The 20,172-nt window shown below is 38.5% G+C and overlaps 1 protein-coding gene across 8 annotated transcripts in view; it reads right to left on the reverse strand.

Annotated features, from left to right (window-relative positions):
• Positions 1-20,172, reverse strand: part of LOC149309223 (serine/threonine-protein kinase tousled-like 2) — a 47,852-nt gene that overhangs the window by 15,324 nt on the left and 12,356 nt on the right. For 7 of the 8 annotated variants that reach the window (XM_089531995.1, XM_089531996.1, XM_089531997.1 and 4 more), the window contains exons 3-12: positions 15,672-15,743; positions 14,654-14,723; positions 12,463-12,506; positions 12,272-12,367; positions 10,023-10,190; positions 7,959-8,054; positions 6,271-6,363; positions 4,391-4,501; positions 2,419-2,555; positions 1,349-1,501 (exon numbers count right to left, since the gene is read on the reverse strand). In XM_089531995.1, coding sequence (XP_089388121.1) covers positions 1,349-1,501; positions 2,419-2,555; positions 4,391-4,501; positions 6,271-6,363; positions 7,959-8,054; positions 10,023-10,190; positions 12,272-12,367; positions 12,463-12,506; positions 14,654-14,723; positions 15,672-15,743 — 1,040 coding nt within the window. Of the gene's footprint in view, positions 1-1,348; positions 1,502-2,418; positions 2,556-4,390; positions 4,502-6,270; positions 6,364-7,958; positions 8,055-10,022; positions 10,191-12,271; positions 12,368-12,462; positions 12,507-14,653; positions 14,724-15,551; positions 15,637-15,671; positions 15,744-20,172 lie in introns of those variants that run through there. The other variant, XM_089532001.1, reaches the window with a different exon arrangement.

Below are 20,172 nucleotides of genomic sequence, written 5' to 3' on the forward strand. Positions count from 1 at the left end.
ATGCAGATCTACACAGAACAGGTTACAGTACTCCAAACAGGATGTAATCAAGGGATATGTCACTGACATCTCAAGGAATGGCTGCAGCTGGTGCACTAGTTTTAACTGTGCAAATGTACTTCCGGTCACAGTAGAAACCTAGGCATCCTGAGATTTCAGCTCAAGTGTAACCTCAACCAGCACAGGCTGAATTCTTATTCCCTGGTTGTTTCACCTTATTAACCGTGTCTTTCCAATATGATCAGGGCCTTTCCTTGCCCTTCTATCCAAGATCCTTTCTGACTGGACACACCAAGGACTGAGAAAAAACTTTCTGCTTGCAAGGTGTGTACTCTACCACACAGTTATGCCTTGGGTGCTCATTCTCCTGGTGACTATAAAAGAACAGTTTGAACTATGATAACTGCCATCCTTCATCCTATGAGGGAGTGAACAGGTAGGCCTAGCTTCACCAGGGCTAGCCTGAAGAAGAAGAGCCCTCCCTCCAGTCCATCTGCCTTGGTCCAGGCCTCAGAGGAAGACAATAACCACTGGACCCTTTCCCCTTCCCCACCACCATTCCCTTCTCCTTTTGTGTTGTGTCTTTTAGATTGTAAGCCTGAGGGCAGGGAACTGTCTAATTAAAAATAATAATTGTAAGACACTCTGATAGCCTTTAGGGCTGAAGGGCGGGGTATAAATATCATAAACAAACAAACAAATAAGGCTGCAATATTAAACAGACTAGAGAGTAACTTCCACTGAATACAATGCTTACTTCTGAGCAAGTATGCTTGAGGGACATGATGAGTCTGTCTGCAAGATTGAGGTAGAAAACTCAAAAAGTCTTTTACACAGACAGTACAGTCATGCCTCTGTATCTATGGATTCCTTATGCATGGATTCAACTATTCATGGTTCAAAAATATTAATACTCTCTCTCTCTCCAATAAGCAAACTCTGATTTTGTCATTTTACATAAGGGGCACCATTTCTATGCCATTGTATTTAATGGGAGCTGAGCATCCATGGATTTTGGTATCCATGGAGGATCTTGGAACCAAACCTCAGTGGATACCAAAAGCTTATTGTATTTGCTAATAAGCAAACACTGTATTAAGAGTCGAAGATGACAATAATAAAAAGAAGGCAGTATTGGTTCTAGTTAATAGAATTGGGAGCATGTGCACATAAGCACAAACTCCAACCATTAAGAGCAACTTCTTTTCTATTATACCAGTGGGCTTACTGAGGAAGACATTCCAACAGTTTCATATAACCAGGGAGTCCTACCACTGTAACGTCTTGAGATCTTCAGCTATAAGTTATGGCTTGCATCCTTGTATACTGAATACTTCGCAGCACTTACGTCTCATTTTCTGCTCCGTTGGTCTTGTTCTTACGTTGCTTTTGCTCGTTTGTTGCTGGTGGAGCCTGTCCCATGGCAGGTGGCTTCCGCTTTGCTAACATTTTTCTTTGCCTCTCTATCTCTTCCCTTTGGGAATTTATCCTTTCTTGCTGCCTAAACCAAAGCAGGACACAGACACATAGATCAAAGAGCATAATACATATCCATTAGAATAGTAGATCTGTGGTTTTCTCTGTTACTTCTTGGAAGGAAGAAATAAAAAAAAAACTCAGGGAAATATGGCTGCCTATAATCATCCCTGTGAATGCTTAATCCAACTTCTTAGAAAGAATCCTGCAAATTCCATTTCTGAATTTAGAAAGCAATTTCTAGTTTCCAGTTGCAGAGAAAGACATTAAGACACAAAGAAGTTTTTGGATCTGGGGAAGGGGGTTTTCCAGTGATGAGAGGACACTTAAACAGCTTTAAGTTCATCTGTGTCACTCTAAAGAAGCAGTTGCCAACCTGTGCTCCAAGGAGCCCTTAGGACTCCACATGCACTTCCCAGGTGCTCTGTGGCTGCTCCAAGAAAATAAAAGAAATAAAAATTGAATGAAATTAAAAAGTAAGAAACAGAAAGTAACACTACTCCTAAACACTATTAACCTCTAAGACCACAGGGTAGGCCTCTTAGGGGCTCCACTATAGAAAATGATTCTAAAAAGGGCTCTGTGAGTCAAAAAGGTTGGGAACCCCTGCTCTAGACCATGAGTTTGATCCATATGTAGACATTTTTGGAGTAGACCCATTAGCATCAATGATAAGATAATCGTGACTTGCATGTACAATTTTATAGTTGATGACTTTACATGGAAACCTTTTTTGTTTTGCTAAATGTATCCTTTAAAGTAAGCTACCTTCCTGGGGTTCATCTAAACAACATTAGAAAAATATATTCCCATAATACAGAAAAAGACACTTTTAAGTGACATATGGGTTCATGAAAATAATGAAGTACTAGCAAGTAATGGCTAGTAATCCCCCCCCCCCCCCCCCCAAGAAAAGGCAGAAGTGGCAGTTATGGCACTTACTTGATAAGGTTTTGGAAAGCATAGCCATCTGTCCATTGCTCAGTGTAAGAGGCACCATGCCGGACTGTGGCAAAGTGACCCAGCCGCAACCGATCCTGCATACTCTTATCTCGGCATGCCATCTTTTCCTGTTTTGACTGGAGAGAGAAGCAAGAGTGTTAAGACTTGCACCTATGACTGACTATAACACTGTCAAGCAAAGCAAGTCTAAAGTCAAGTTAATGGACAATTCTAAATTTGCAGGGAGATATACAGATTGCCATGTGTAAATGATGATTTGGTTCAAATCACTGATAACCAGTTCCTTGTAAAGAAAGAAAAAGAAAACCAAAGCACAACTGTAGGCAATTTGTATAAAAGTTGAGAAGGGAACAAGATTGAGGAGGCACTTTAAAAAACCATTTTCATTTCTAGTCTTCTGGCCACAATTCAAGACAGGGCTTTACAGGCCAAAAATTGTAAATGATTTGAGCCCCCTCCCCCACCTTTTGTGTGGAAATCAGCTTTCTTCCATTAATGTAACGCAAGCCTTAGATCTGACCACAAAAGCTTCTGTATTAAAATGACCAATGTGCCTGTTCTGAAGGGCAAGGAGAATTACTAATGGTTGCTTAACTGTAATGACTGCCATATAGTGCAGTACAGATGCAATGTTGGCTGATCTTGAGGTCTAGTAAGATTGAATTTTCACAGTACTTTATGAAATTATAAATGCTACCACTAATTTGGTATCCCCTCTCATATAATTTTAGGGGAGATGAATATTTGTAAGGCAAGCTCTGAAATTTACTGTGCCCTAGAGAAATAGAGATTTTCACTTGGGTCCCCACATTTATATTGTACTACAAAGAGTAAGACATTATCACTACATAAAATTCTACTTACATTTACAATCTATCATACTTTATTTACATAACAAAAAGGAGGACCATGGGGGGGGGGGAGGAGAATTAACCATCTTATAAGTTATGTTCCTTCTAACACAGTAAAAACCCCACAATGTTAAGACACATTATCATGAAGTTTACTGTTGCAGAAATGTATGAACAATTTATTGACAGACTTGTTTGTGATGTATAGATTCCTACAGAATGTTATTTTCATCAATATGATATTTTCATCAACACTCCTACCCACAGCCTTTTTTAAGATCAGCCTTTTCAAAGACTGCCTTTTCTTGATAAAGATTTCTTAAAAGCTGATAATTTTATTTTATTATATTAGCAATTTTGGTATTAATTCTTAGTTCTTTGATTCAATTTCCACTTTTACAGAGAATTAAGAGAATTGTTTTGGGAACAACATATAGTAACCTGTCAATCTCATGAATCACACCTAAAATATCTTCCCAATACTGTTTGATCATGGAAGAATAAAAAAAAAAGCATGAAGTCAGATAAAGACAGTAATTCCTACAATAAGTGCTCAATGAATTGCTATACATTTTAAAAATATCTATATGGGTAAACAAGAAAGCCAGTGCTGTGTAGTGGTTTGAACATTAGACTACAACTCTGGAGATCTGGGTTCAGTTTCTCACTTGGCCATGAAAACCTAATGGGTGACCTTGGGCAAATCACATACTCTCAGCCCAGAAAATCCTGTGAGAGGCTTGCTTTAGGATTACCGTAAGTCAGAAATGACTTGACATTACACAAGAACAACAAGGTAAACAATATATTTTGTGGAGATCTTCTAAATTTATTCTAATTAAACTTAGATATATTTTTAAAAATCCTAGAATACTCCTATTGTTAGAATTACTGTAAAGTTTTTTAAGTTTTTAAAGAAAATTTAATATGTTCCAAGGAATAAGCCATATGATTCACCCATAAATCTGTAAATTAGAGCTTTTGTTATTAGTGCTCCAAGTTATGCAGAGTATGAAGATAGTTCAAACAGATTTTTGAAGAGATTTAAAAAGGACAAAGGTGGAAAGGCTATAGAAACAATTGGGAAGCCAAGAGCTCACCTTTTCTATAAGGAGTTTCTTGCTCATTGTTACACATCTATTCAACCGCTCTTTGTACTTTTCAAGCATTTTTTGTTGTTCATCTATTTGTCGCCTCAAGTCACAGTTTGCCTAAAAACAAAGTAATATTAAGCAGATAAAGAAGAAACATATCACCTGTAAAACAAATGCTTAAAGGCATATGGAGGAATGGATGAAAGATTGTTGTCAAGATCTACCACCAGAAAACATAGAATATATTGTAGGAGAAACAAAACTGCTTAACTAAGAAGATTTAGAGGCAATGCTGCATCTGACCAAAAGCCTATATTGTCCACCATTCTGCTCACACAGCAATCAACCAATACACAAACATAATGAGTAATAGCTATTGATAAATAGTTTTATATCCATGTGTTTGTCCAATCCCTCTTTTAAAGCTTTCTAATATGGTGGTCAAAGTTAAATCATGTGACAGAAAATTTCACAGTTTAACTATGCATTTTGTAAAGAATTTTGCTGATCTTGACTCTCCGGCTTCAATAGGCTTTAAAGGGTTTTACTATTGTTACCCTTGGCCCCATAAGAATTTTTGCCCAGCCATAATGAAACATATCTATTATGGGCTTTCCGTAGCCTCTTTGGATCACAGTCCAACTGAGAACTCAATTATCTTGCAGGTCCCATAGTTATCTAGAATGGCAGAGAGTAATTTTCATCTTACAAATATCCTCCATTTTCAGATCAATTTAATCTCATCACTATCCATCTACATTAGATCAGTGGTCCTCATACTGTTCCTTTTCCTCTTAGGTGACAACCCTAGTACCCCCCACCCCCATGTCTTGATACTGTGTACAACAGTCAGCTGGCCAGTGGCATCTACCTCAGCCATGCCCAGCTCACCATCACCACCACCTCCTCAGCCTTTCATATATGAATACAGCAGTGGCAGTAGCCCAGGGGTGCTACTTGCTGTCACCAGTGTGGCCTTACAGCAAAAGGAAGGTTGGCTGGATGGCTGCTCAGCTGCTGATCCCAGGATAACCAGGTGCAAAGGGACCAGCATCTGAGCAACTGGTTGAGCAGCAACTCCTGAGAAGCCTCTTGCTCATGCCAGCCTTGCGGTAAAGGCTAGTGCAGGCAAGAGGCCTCTCGACCATCTGCTTAGTCACAGCTCCCTTTGCACCCAGTCACCCTGAGAGCAGCAACCAATCGGCAGGCTGAACAGCAACTGAGAAGCCTCTCACCCATGCTGGCCTTGCAGAAAAAGCCAGTGTGGATGAGAGGCTTCTTGGTCACTGTTAGATCAGCTGCTCAGTTGTTGCTCCTAAGGTGACAGGTGCCAAGGGAAAAGCTTCTTCCTGGCGAGGAATGATTCTCAATCTGAGAGAGACAAAGGACTCTTTTCAAGAATTGATCCCAGATACTCCTCCCCCTCCTTCCCCAGAGATATGCTTTCTCCAAACTGCTTCAATCATCTTCCCTGCCCCCCACTACACACACACACACACGCACACGCACACACACACACACACACAGAGTTTCTTCTGCTACCTCTTCTCTCAGCCTGTCTGACCAAACAAAAACAAAACACAAAAAACAGGAGCAGCAGCATGGCTCCAACCTGCCAGCCAAGTCCCGACAAAGCTCACAAAGCTTAAGCAGGGTCCTAAATGTGAAAGCTCTTTCCAGCATTGCTTCTCGCCTGTCACCATATGCTTTAACTCCTCACCTTCGCCCTAAAGACCATTGATTCTCTTTGTCTTTCTTGAGTGCCAATATTTTGACTGCTGCCCTCTTTTCCATCACTGACCCCCTTGAGAATCACTGCATTAGATAATGCTAAAATCTGTGAATAAAATGGTAGGACAGAGTTTACAGTGTTTATGAATACTTACTCTTAATAAGTCATCTATTCTGCCTTCTTTTTTTTCTAGATCAGAGTTCTTACTGTTTTCTAGTGCAGATATTTTCTCCATTGTAAGATCAGACTATGGTGGAGAGAGAAGAAAGAAGAATGATACCAGTATTATAAAAACTGAAAACATCTAAAAAGTCAGAGACCAACAAGCATATCAAATGTGCTCTCCAACTTTATCATAAAAGATTAATCCCTAATAAAGAAATGGCTTGAACCTCATGAAACACCATTCTAATGCTAGTACTGAGCAGGTTTGGAGAATGCAAGTAGTGAGGCTATATGGACTATGTGACATGAGGCTCCTTTCACATATCAAAAGTATAGACCTATGATTCTATTATAACAGCCATGATGCAATCCTATGTAATCCTAGGATCTGTAGTTTAGAGGGATATTTAGAATTTTCAGCGAGAGAGCTCTAGTGCCTCTCCAAACTACAAACCCCAGGTTCCTTAAGATGGAACCATGGCAATCAAAGGTAGAGCTGTAGTAGTGCCGTATTAGGCCCATTGTATGTGTTTACAGAAACCTTCTTATGCAGAAACCTTTTTGTGCAAAATATATAACTGTATAACCACACTCAATCCACAAAAAGAGTAAATAGCAATGGAATAGAATTACAATGAATTAATAGCTATTTCCAGACCTTAGCCGCTTCAATCTTTTGGAGAAGTGGGATACACATAACTATTATTATTATTATTATTATTATTATCATTATCCATGAACATTTTACTCAGGCCCCAAAGCTACACTTCCTTTGAACACAGTGGTATGGCTTTGTGATAGTTCCATTCCTCAGTGATTTCAAAATTGTTCTAAAAGTCCTGGAGTTCATCAGGGGGACCCGAAATGGTAGATAAGCTACCCTAAAGGATAGATCCTCCAGCACTACTAAACTTCCTGTGCATCACATAACTAGAAGTTTATGTTCAGAGTATTCTTCACAGTTACACAGAGTGATGGAAGAGCCCCACAGCTTGGAAACCAATTATGACTGAAACTGTTCTCCTCTCATATACCCCAGACTTCAATACAGTTTCAAGGTCTCCACAATAGTTGCACAGAGATTTCCTCAGTAGGAAAAAATAGCAAAAGTTTCCCTAGTTTGGGGAGTTTGAAAATAATCATTTTACATGGTTGTCCTAATTCAGGGGCTCTTGGTCTGAACGGAAATTTTGATGTATGCAAAGTCATCCGTTTTGGTGGAACTATCTGCATACGATACTTGAACACTTTAATAAACAAGAAATTAGCTGGAAATATCTTGCTCATATTATGACATCCTTTGGGCCAATAGATACACTGAATAACCATCAATGTTGAGGAATGACAGTATTTTGATTGCCAAGCAAAGTAAAAGATGACCTTTTACAGTAGGGTTGGGGCAAATTTTTATTTAATTAAAACACAGAGATAGACAGTAATAGGAAGAAAAACATCTTTGGAATTTCCTTTTCAAGCAGACTGCTTCTTTTCAAGAATCCAGCCGAAGACCAGTCACACTCAGAAATAACCTGTCAGTGATGAAGTGAGTCTGAACCTATACCTGGCACTGTGACGTCACTAGCTTGTGTGTTCCATTTCCCTCACTATTACATTATGCACATGGCTCAAGTCAGAGGCAACACAGGAAATGCAGTATGTTGTTCATTTGTCTTATACCTGCGTCTGTTTATGTTGGACGGAGATCTGTTTTTGAGAGGCGCAGGAATGCTCTGTGTTCCCTGAACCTATTGAGGAAGGACTGCCTTGCTGAGCCTACAATAAAAAGAGGCAAAAGTAGTACTGGTTATAAAAAAAATGGCTGGCAAAGCATTATGTCAATAAAAAACAGAAAGGCCAAGTCTCAAAAATGCATTATTTTGACTGTCCTGACACTTTTCAGAGAGGTTTCATTTACCTAAGGCAGTGCTCCTCAATCTATCTGGTATGGAAAACAAACATTTATTTCCCCAAACACCAATAATCATCATCTTATTTGTGGCTTATTACCAGGTGGTAGTTTCCCCTCAGAAATTTGACACAGACCACCACTTTTGAGTAGTACTGATTTAGGACACATTACAAACAAATATGAAACACAATTAGTCCAAACTCTATTCGTATCTAACATTCACAATGTTAACACCAGACATGGCTTCATCAGTGAAATACTGAACACCCTCCCACAAAAAGGGACTTTTAACTCTCTACTAAGAACACAAATTTCAGTATTAGAGCTTTGCAATACATATACCAAAAAGTTTTAGAATAAACATATAACTTTCTTTACAGATACTAACCTCTTCAAAGGTATTTTTTCTAAAAGAAGTGAATCCAGTCCCACGCATACTACCACCCCCTTTTATACCAGTGAATGTCAATTAGAACTTCATTAAATGCACCTGTTCCTTTCACAATTTAAAAACTCTTTCTCTCAAGTAATCCATTTACTCAAAGCAACCATCATTTATAAGTACTCAAGGGTTTTAAGACTGAGTCTTGCATTCAAGTCTTCATTTATATTTTACTGACCATATATTATGTAACAGGTAAAGTTTTCACAGAGAATGCCTGTTCGCTATCAATGACAAACATTAGATACAGCAGTGAAGATCATAGAATCAGAAAATTGTAGAGTTGGAAGAGACCACAAGAGCCATCAAGTCCAACCCCCTGCCATGCAGGAAATCTCAATCAAAGCATCTCCGACAGATGGCCATCCAATCTCTGCTTAAAGACCTCCAAAGGAGACCCCACCACACTCCGAGGGAGTGTGTTCCACTGTTGAACAGCCCTTACTGTCAGGAAGTTCCTCCTAATGTTGAGGTGGAATCTCTTTTCCTGTAGTGTGCATCCATTGTTCAAGGTCCTGTTCTCTAGAGCAGCAGAAAACAAGCTTGCTCCCTCCTCAATATGACATCCCTTCAAATATTTAAACAGAGCCATCATATCACCTCTTAACCTTCTTTTCTCCAGGCTAAACATCTCCAGCTCCCTAAGTTGTTCCTCATAGGACATGGTTTCCAAACCCTTCACCATCAGTGGTTCACTGATAAGTAACAACAGTTTTGCACAAAAAGATCACTCAAGAGATAGTTTTTGAATCTTTAAAAGAACCAGTGCCTTTAATGATTATCTTATTGATATGTGCTGCTATAATCTTACTATGAAACAAAAATCCCTGAGTAAAGGAAAAATAAAATTTTAGAAGCCTTGAAGATGCAAAAAGCCAGAGTTCCCTGGATTTTATGTTAACTTAGGTCATGAACATTTGAAATGTAAACTCCACTTCATCACCACCAAGGAACAGAAGAGATGAGAAAGCAAGAATATGATGGGAAAAGATAGACTGGGCCTGATATGGGTGAAAAAGGAGTACCCTGGGTGGAAGAGATGAAGCTGGCTGAGCAGTAGTGTTCTCGAGGAAATATAATTCCAAAACAAACAGCTTCCTTGATTCTAAACCAAGGTTGGGGAATGTTTGGCCTTCCAGATGCAGCTACAGCTAGAGACTACAGCTCCCATTTGGGGACTGGATGTTTCCCATCTCTCTTCTAAATCTTTACTTATTTTCGCTAGTTCATCAGCTGCAACTACTAAGGACTAGAATGTTAAGAAACAGAAACAAAACCAGTTTTAATAAGAGGACCATACAGATGTGGTAATGGTGGGGGATTGTAGACAGTCCACTCATATCAGAATAATTCAGTTCCTCCTGAATTTGGTCATTAAGACTATGCTCACCGAAGTAAATGGAAAACAGAGGCTTGTACCCCTCTGGGCCAGCTGCTCGCCCTCTAGCCGCTGTTTTGCTAGCATCGCCGACACCAGCGTTGGCAGAGCAGAATGCTCCTCCTGTAGTTCCTTGGCTGCGCCGCTCTCTACCCCATAAAGCGGCTGCTCCATTCGCCGCTGTAATACATTTTAAAAAATACAAGATATTTTGAAGGAGAAAATATGAGTCTGGGATGGAAAAAACAATAAAATTGATCTCTGCATTGGTAAGAGCAGAAGCTTGGAAAAAGCTAGCAGAATTAGGCAGGGGACAAGGGTGAGAAAAAAAGGCAATATTATTACTAGAAAGCTCTCCTGTTTCAAAGTTAAATGAAACAAAATTTTCTCATATCTTTGTACCTTTTGGAATGCAAAATCATGGTTTAGTTAGATTCACAAGCAGCAGCAAACTTCATCTGCCACTACTGCTCTTCTGGTGTGGTTTTGGGGGAGGAGCATCACCTAATTTGCTCCACTGTAATTTGCTCCACTGACAAACAGAATTTACCATTAAGAAGTTTCTCTTCATGTCCAACTGAAACCTATCATCTGAATAGATCTAGTCCTGCTCTCTGGAACAGCACAAAGGAGATCTTTGCACAATTAAGCCGTGATAACCTTTCAGGTATTTGAAGAATGCTATCATACTATGTGACCTGTCACCTCAAACTGTCTCTCCTCTAGGCTAAATATACTTCCAGATATTGAAAGGGAGCCTAGACAGGAGAACAGGGATACAGTATACTAGTTCCACACCATATTGTTCAAGCACAGTTTGTCTGGACCTGATACAAACTTGCAATGTGGACCTTACTTCCTCACCACCAATATTTTAACTCTTTGGGGAGAAAAATAGCAATGCCAAAAAAAGGCATTGCCTTTAAAAACAGTATAGAAGATCGACCAATATCTTTTAGCATCTTTTGATTTCCATTGTCTAGGCTTCTTGCATGACCTGCTGTACGATTTGTATTAATCACCAAATACACAAGAATCAGATCTCTTTCTGATCTACTCTTGCTTCTGGTTGGATCCAGCATCTCTCACAAGAACTGGAAACACACAGAAGTAGCTGCATAAATACCCTTAAGTATAATATATCTTTTATTCTACTGCACCCCTATGAATCAGATTTTTTGTATAGACCATGACATTGAACCTGCCAAAGTACCTACATGGGTAGACTGGTTTGTTAAGAATACTGTTTACAGGAATTAGACATGCATCTCGAGGCTATGAGGAGCAAGATCTTTATCACACTACTCTGTTATAGTAACGGCCATTGATTTAAGGCAATTTGGAAGTATAGACAGAGAGATAGACTGACAAATGAAAAATGTTAGTGGCAAAGTTGCAGAAAGGTTATTAAGATTATAGCCAACTTTTCAGTTAACTATTTGTCCTAGGATGAATATCAGTTCTGTATAATTATTGTCACCTTATTGAAATGGTTACAAGATCCATCTAGGCTGATGCCCTTTAAAATACACAGTCATGGTGACTTTCAACAAGCTTTCAGTTGGCCCTAACATTTCTATAACAATAGTTCTTGCTGCATCTTGTTAACACGAGCCTATGCCTTTGCACACTATCTGTAACCTAGCTTCATACATACAGACCTTTATTATACAGAGCCCATAACTGAGTAAGATATGTAAGGATTAAGCATTATGATAAGGGTGGACAACTCTGGTGGGTCTAGGGGCCAATTTTCTGCTCCTAAGATTGGCACAGACTGCCAAAAATGCCCCCCCCCAAAGGGAGGAAAGACATAATCAAATGTGGGCAGAAGTCCACCTCTGGTTTGGGAAAACAAGGTAAATAATACACAAAGAGGCTGCTACCTATTTAAAAGGTACATCCCCACTCATGGAGACTTCAACATGAGCCTGATCAGCCTTTGGGGGACCACAAGAAGGTTACTTTGTGACGTCCGGAGGAGTGGAGAACCCCAAAAACAGGTTTGGAGAACTACATTCAGCCCCAGGGTCACATTTTGTCCAACCATGCAATATGAGTAAGGAACAAGATCCAGGTCCCATCATCTGAAAGCTGGAAGAACTGTGTTGTCTCCAGAGCATCTGAATCACTGCTTACATCCCTAAGCTTTGTTCAGAAGCAAAGAAATATAGGAATGGCCTTAACAAGTAAAAATAAATAAATAAGCAAAAACATTGGTCACACAGGGACCACACTCTCTCCTTCAGGTGAATACCTACAGGTAAGGGATTTGATAAGGAATGCTGTGGTGATGATCGTGCAACAGGTGGCACGCTTCTTCCAGGGCTTGTTCCTGGACCACTTCCACCAGCAAACTAGAAAAAGAGGAGATAGAGGAAAGTAAATAAATAACTTCTGACTAAACATATACTAAAAGTAAAAGAAAGAACACTTTTTTCTCACAGCTTACCTCAAAATAATCACTAATTTTATGTCCCCTTGGAGTAACTTTGCCTGAAAGAAAAATAACAATGTTACCAGTCAGTTAGCACCAAAATCATCTTGAAAATACTATCAAATATCAGAGGTAACTTGTTCTCTTAAAATTGCCTGAAAGGATCTGAAGGTTTCTTTCCTGCTTATGCCTGTTTAAGGAGAGAGGAGGCCCAGCCTGCAGAGTCACAATTTCCAGTCTCCTAAACCATATTTTCTTATTTTTAAAAAAGGTTATTTCTCCATCCCTCATCCGCCCCAAAATGCTGCACAAACCACATAACTTAAAAATGAAAAAAGGAAGAAAACCAGCCCAAAAAATAAACCAAGTGACATGATTTTACTTCCTAATGTGGAAGTGCAGTTTGTCTTCTCTGTTCATCCTTGTTTTAGAGGAAGCACATGTCTCAAGGATCAATATAAGGGGGTATTGTAAAGTTTTAATTATCACCTTTAAAAAAAGTTGACAGAAAGTTTATTTTGATTTGTAGTTGTTAACTTATCTCTATGTAGTCACCATCCAGATTTACACATTTTCCCCAGTGTTTCTTGACCCTCCTAATACCTGATATTGTAGAAGTCTGCAGATTATGTCTTATGAGAGGGTATCGTAAAGTGATAATTATCACCTGGACATTATTATGGTATATTGATGAAATTTTGTCAGTGGCATTACTAGTCCCTACGTGCATGATGTTGAGAAAATCAGCTCATTGTGTCCTTTATTTCTGTGACAGATTGTGCCAGAAGTGACTAACGTGTAAAATCCTCGTAAGACACAATCTGCAGACTTCTACAGAAACTACAAATCAAAAGAAACTTTCTGTCAACTTTTTAAAAAGGTGATAATTAAAACTTTATCTATGCTATAGCATCTTCATTTTTTTCTGGGTAACAATTCTTATAGTGAATCCTGCATGGGCTGCATCTCACTTTTAGCGAGGTCTGTGCATGTAGACAGAAGCTCAGTTTTTAAGGAAGTCAACAGTTCTGAGTGGTTTGTCATTTTATATTGTTGTAGTGTTCCTTGAAGTCGTTTTCACCTTACTGCAACCCTAAGGTGGATTTATCATAAGGGTTACTTGACAAAATTTGTTCAGAGGCAATTTGCTATTGCCGTCAATATAGCATAAACATCAGAAGCATTCAAACTATGAAATTGTATACACTTCAAAGGTAGCTCCTAGCAGACCATATAGGAAACCATGCTTCTTCTCACTGTATCCTATCCTCTACATAAGAAGCATACCTGGGTGGAATGAGAGAGAAAGGGACACATGCAAAAATAGGAAAACAAAGGAAAGCAGCACTGGAAGCGAAATCCCAAACAATATGCAGACACAGACAAGAATTTAACAGAAAGGGACAGAACACAAGGATGGATGGGAAAGGCATGACAGAAGTGACTGGATGAGCTGTAACAATGGTTTGTTGTTGTGTATCTTGAAGTATTTTCTGACTTAGTGATTCTAAGGTGAAGCTATCATGAAGGTTTCTTAGCAAGATTTGTTCAGAAGAGGTTTGCCATTACCTTCCTTGAGGCTGAGAGCATGTGATTTGCCCAAGGGCAACCAGTGGGTTTTATGCTGGGAATCGAACCCCAGACAATATTTACTTTAGACACTTCATACTGTTAACATTACCATTTTTACAAGAGTTTAAAGGCTATTTCATCTTGTTTTCTACATGGGAGTGCTGCAGTGCCTAAATTATCTTGAAAATTAAATGACAAGACATGTGATCACTGCACATTTTGCTGTGTGTATGAGTGCTGGAAAACCAGGTCCAGAGCTTGAAAAGTTACTTTTTGGACTACTATTCCTAGGATCCCTTAGTGAGCATGGCCAGTTATTCAACTTCTGGTAGGGTCACAGATTTGAATGCTTTATCGGCTTTTCCAAATTCTGGAGAGGCTCAACTATGGCACACACATGCAGAGAAAAAGAGGCAGATGAGTGTCACAATAAGCCTATTGCAGGACTAAAAATCTTTTTCTTACAATGGGGACAACAAATTGTCCCTAAAGAAAAGGGTACTGTTCAAAGTCCAGGATAACAAGCTGCCCAACACTCCCTAGAGGCATACAGGAAAAGCCTCAGAGAGCAAGAGAACAGTCTAACAACAAGACTCATTACTGAGTTTTTGGAAAACCTAATGAGAGCGCCTACCTTGACTAGTCTCAAATGTCTCTGCTTTCCTCTTCCTGTTGCGCTGGTCATTCTGTTTTTTTTCAGGAGTCTTACAAGAAGAGGAAGAAAAATCCCAAATCAAATTTTCACAGAAATCCCAGGATTAAAGAAGACAAAGATAATTTAAAAACATGTTTCTCTGCAAATTTTTAACATGCCTTTTAAATATTGTTAATAAGAGGCTTCCTCTCTTATGTTCCCCAAAGCCAAGTATTACACAAAATTTATTATTATGGCATACAGCCAGTACAAAGCCAAGTATTATGGTAAAATGAATTAACTACATTTAGTCAAACCTGTGGCAATTAATTACATGTAGTCAAATCTGTGGCAACATGCTAAGGGTTCAGATCACCAATGGCTTCTTCAATGGTTAAAGGGCTTACTACTACTACTACTACTAAAATTGTTGAGCTTATTTGCTACAGTGAGGAATTAAGCACCCCAAACATTTACAGTTGGCCCTCCTTATTCACGGATTTTTTTATACATGGATTCAAGCATCCACGGCTTGAAAATATTAAAAAAAAGTATAAATTCCAAGTATCAAATTTTGATTTTCCTATTTTATATAAGGGACATCATTTTGCTATGCCATTGTATTTAATGGGACTTGAGCATCCACGAATTTTGTTATTCACGGGGGTTCCTGGAACCAAACCCCAGTGGATAATAAGGGCCCACTGTATTTTTTTCCTGGATTGGATCACGTAACTATAACACATGGATGACATCAGAGTATGACAACCTAGTGGTCTTATTTGTATATTTAAGACAGCACCAGATGCAAGAGTAGTGAATGAAGCAGAAGGCTAGTCAAACAGTAAGCTGTGATCTGGTTTTCACCATGTGAATTGGTTATGTAAACTCCACTTACATTCATTATTTTCTTGCTGCAAATGTCTCTCTCTTCCATGGTCCCTACCTATGTTTTCAAGAAGACAAGCTCAAGATAGGCTGAAGCCGAGGTTGTCAAGGAAACATAAGTCTCAATTACCTCCAATTCCTTGTCACTCAGAGAGCCCACACTGCACAAACTCTGATTAGAAGATTCACTGTTCAAGGGACCCTGGTACAGAGCAAAGAGAATAAATATTACCAACAGGCAAATTATATTATTTAAAGCAAATACAATGATTTCATTTGTGGGTGGATTTATCCACCAGTTAAAGGATTTCTGCAGCTATCTACTGAAAAGGAACAAGCCTATAAAGCTGATGAGCAATTATCTTCCATTTCATTGCATTTGCAAATTCTCGGTTTGAATGCTGGATAAAACAGTGGCAAAAGACATACTAGTAAATGTCAGCTAGTATGTCAACAACAATTAGCTCCTGGTTTCTTTGTACATGTACAGAGTTCTTTGGTATGGAATGCAAGCAAACTTGGGAGCATTTCAGGAATTAGATATGATTAACTGAGGGAAACAAGCTTGCTTTACAACTGGAGAATCCATAAAGTAAATGCTTCCAAGAAACTCTAGTGACCCAAGAAACATGCATCCTGGTACTATGTTACATACAACTTTCACTGTTTCCTAGTAACCAAGGTTTATTGTACATCAGGCAGTTAGGAAGTGAGAAAGGAAATACTTCTATCACAAATTTGGGAAAACTATGTACTGTACTTTCATCTCTGGACTGTCATGGTAGAACATCTACATCACATTAAAAACAGAGCATCAACAATATTTTCACAGACTTCATTCTCACAGTAATTACTATTCTTGCATACAAGGAAGGCTTCTTGGCTGTGATCATACAACAAAGTCCAAAATTTGTTTATTTATTTACTTTGAGTATTTATTTACTTTGAGTCCAGAACTGCACAAAGAGGCCAAATAATTCAGATGTATTAATCATTTAAAATGCCCACCAAGTTGCATATGAACACACAAAATATACATGAATACTTTGACCAGAAATCTTTTAGGCCGCCATCCATCTCTTTAGGCTTATGCAACAGTGCTCAAATGCATAACTGAGATTTTAAATCGTTTTTTCAAACAGCACGTCTCACTTATCTTTATATCAGAAACTCAACCTTAAAATGTTTTCTAACTTTCAAAGACCACAGTAATGCAACAGAGAAGGGTTCTGTTTGAAAAATGCAAAATGGTCTAATTGCTTTTTACAATTTATCATACTGCTCACTGGATCATGGCCAAAGACTCTAGTAAAACATGTAGACTCTGGGGAACCTCTGGGCGCCATGTGTTGTTGGACTCTACTTCTATTCCAGAGCACTCGCTGAGAGTATCTGGAGAATCACAGGTTTCCTAGCCTTGGCCTGGATAAAACCATGAAAAGTCTCTTTTGGTGATACAGCCAAGCCTTATCAGATCTTTATCTGGGCTATTTGTCCTCCCATTTCTTCCCCAGTTTTTCAAATTCCAATACTCTTTTCACAATATATAACAAAATAAAATTAAATGATAATGATATCTGTCTCTTAAAATGCATTGCACATATATTCATGGGTGGAGAAATTACACTTGATGTGTATGCAAGAACTACAGTATTTTCTTAAATGAGTCAAAATACACACACACACACACAATTTATTCTATACTTGTATTGGAATTAATACTACTGACCATTATTGGTTATGTAGTTTTAAAAAGATTGAAACACTTTACTTATTATGGAAGTGTTTTAAAAAACATCCCAATATCCACAGTGACAGGGTATAATGCTCATTGAGCCAAACAGCCTACCACAACTTAGCATGCTCCAAATGTTTTGGCCTATACGTTCCATTACTTCAATCAATGGTTATACTAACTGGGACTCCTGAGAATTATAGGTGGGGAAGTCCAGTATTTCTAATAACTATAGCTACCATCCAGCTCAGTGAAAAAACATTACATTTTACTTACTGGCTCTCTATACTGGAAGTGGTAAGCTTTAGGCATGAAGAAGTTAACAAAGCACCCAGGATACATTCACACACATGAACCAGATGGTGCAGAGAAGATGTACTAAGGTTGACAGGACTGCTTGTGAATAAATCTGTATGGCTGCATGTTTCATTACAGTGTTACCAAATCTGCATATTCAAACATATCTTTCCCAAAATTCTTAACATCTCTGCCTAGAAAGACTCCATCATCCCAGTATTGTTCATCATATTACACATGGCACTCTGGACATCTTCTTTAAATAGAGCATGACTACATCGCCATAAAGAGCTGAGATGAATGAGAAGCTTTTCTCTCAGGTTGGCCTTGCTGATGTCTTGAAACAGAACCCATTGAGAAACCAAACTGATTATATATCAGTCAGTATTGCTACAGATGTATCTGAAGGTACAGTGGCTCTTGAAGGTGAAAAATGTCATTGCAATATATCAGGATGAGTTTTAGGATAAATGTCTAACTGACTGCATGGAAAATACAAAAAGAGTAAGTCAAAAGAATAAAGTTTTGCATTCATCATATATCTTTTTGAGAGTATCATTAGCTAAGACATTATGCTAAATTTGAAAGAGATGCCCAAAATACCACACACTGCTTCTGAAATAATGCCATCAGTGATAGGATTTGCCTGGTCCTAGACCATGCAGCCTATCTTCTTTTGAAACAGATGTTTGATAAACATCTCAAGCTGGAAGGTTATCTTCGCTATAATAATAACTACAAATATTTACCCATAAGTAGTCCTATTGGCCTCTATGAAGCTTTCTACTTTGACTGCATGCAAGGGTGGCTTCCAATTTCATCTGCAAAATGCAGATGGTGGTCAGAAACAAAATACTGTGACTTTTCCTGACACTATGGTCGTAGCCCCATTAAACTTAATTTCTACTATGGTGATAGGAATGTTCCTTGGCTGTATCACTTCAGAATCCAAGTTTGGGGGAGGGATGAGAATTTGGTATCTGTATATATCACAATATGTCTGTATATATCAGAATATATTAGTATCAGTCTGACTCTCCTTTTGTAACCACTTTGTATCTTAAATCAAAGTTTCAAGAATTACTATTTTATGTAATATTGGTTATCTTGCTTTAGTTATGCAATCACTTTTAGTAAACCACTCGTAAGGCCTGCAGGTGTTTTAAAATACAACACTGGTTTGGTGCAGGAGGAAATAATCTGCCTATTGTTAGAGATCTGAGTTACAAGCCCCCAGCTACGCAAAACCATGGGAAAGGTCCTCTGGGTGTAAACATATTGGTGGGCATATTGACAGTAATATGATTCTTTCATGTACTACATGCAGGATAATTAAATAAAACCTTGATTATATTCCCTTGGGGTTTATAGATTAACAGATATAAGTGGCTATAATATTCAACAATAATTCTGTTTGGAGCCAGGATGATTACATACTTCAGGATAATTGGTTATGTTTGCAGAAACTTCTTGTTCTCCTCCTTCATTCTTACTGATTATTTGCTTTGGAAATAAGTTGTAACCTTGAATTCCTGTTTACAGGGGCAACTGATAACATATAGGGTTTTAAAAAAATATAAAGTGACTTTTTCTTTGGGGCAGCTATGTACCAAATTAAGACATTGCAGAAAACAGGATACTAGCCTATCGTGTCTGCATATTTCTGCCCTTTTTGGAGTGTTTGTGCCTCTGATGTGTTTTGCGTTGACTTCATGGTTTTTCCACATTTATGGGAGTCTTGTTCCCTAACCCTCGTGAATGTGGAGGGCTGACTATACACTTATTACTGTTTCCTTTGTTGTTTGACATCCTAGTAATTTCTAAGACCTAACTATATGACATCTTATAACTATTTGACCAAGATGGAACCTACTGTCAACTTTAAACATTCTGGCAATGTTATTTGAACAAAGGAATGGAAGTTAAACTAAGATCAACAAATGGCAGCTAATACACACTTGGGAGACTGTGAGTGTGAATAAACAAACAGAAATGAGGTCCTTGGGGGAAAAGAGGTGAATTTACTTCATCTTCAACTCTCATGATAAATGGTGGGCGTATACAATGAAAAATAAAGTTTGAAAAAATTAAGTAAGATGTTGCTCTTCAGGAGCTGCATCTATGCTGATTTGGGTTAGTGTACAAGTTATAACTGTGTGAGACTGCAATAACTGGTGTACACATAAATTATAACACCATATATAGACGTCCCTCTGGATTTGCAAGGGATACATTCTGGGGGCCCCCGTGGATACCAAATTTTGCAAATTCTGTAGTCATGTCCCATGCTCCCCTCCATGAGGCTTCCCTAAAGTGACTCTGGAGATCAAGGAAATCCACTGGAGTCAGATTCTAGGAGGCACAGATGGCTAAAAGGAAGGAAAGGAAAGAACTATCCTGGTGACTGTTTATAAACACTGCTGGATTTAGGCCTGAATTGGCTGATGGGTGACTTTGATTACACTTGTATGTTTTGAAGTTGCTGCTAGGCATTTCTGAACATTTTTGCTTCAGGATCTCATAATCTTCTTCTATCTTATCCCTCATGCTGTTATATAAAACTGCTGAGTGAAGCAACCCAGGGTTTAAAGTGTACTGT

The sequence above is a fragment of the Sceloporus occidentalis genome, unplaced genomic scaffold (assembly GCF_023333645.1).
Source record: "Sceloporus occidentalis isolate IW3139 unplaced genomic scaffold, rSceOcc1.0.p SCAF_7, whole genome shotgun sequence".
NCBI lineage: Eukaryota > Metazoa > Chordata > Lepidosauria > Squamata > Phrynosomatidae > Sceloporus > Sceloporus occidentalis.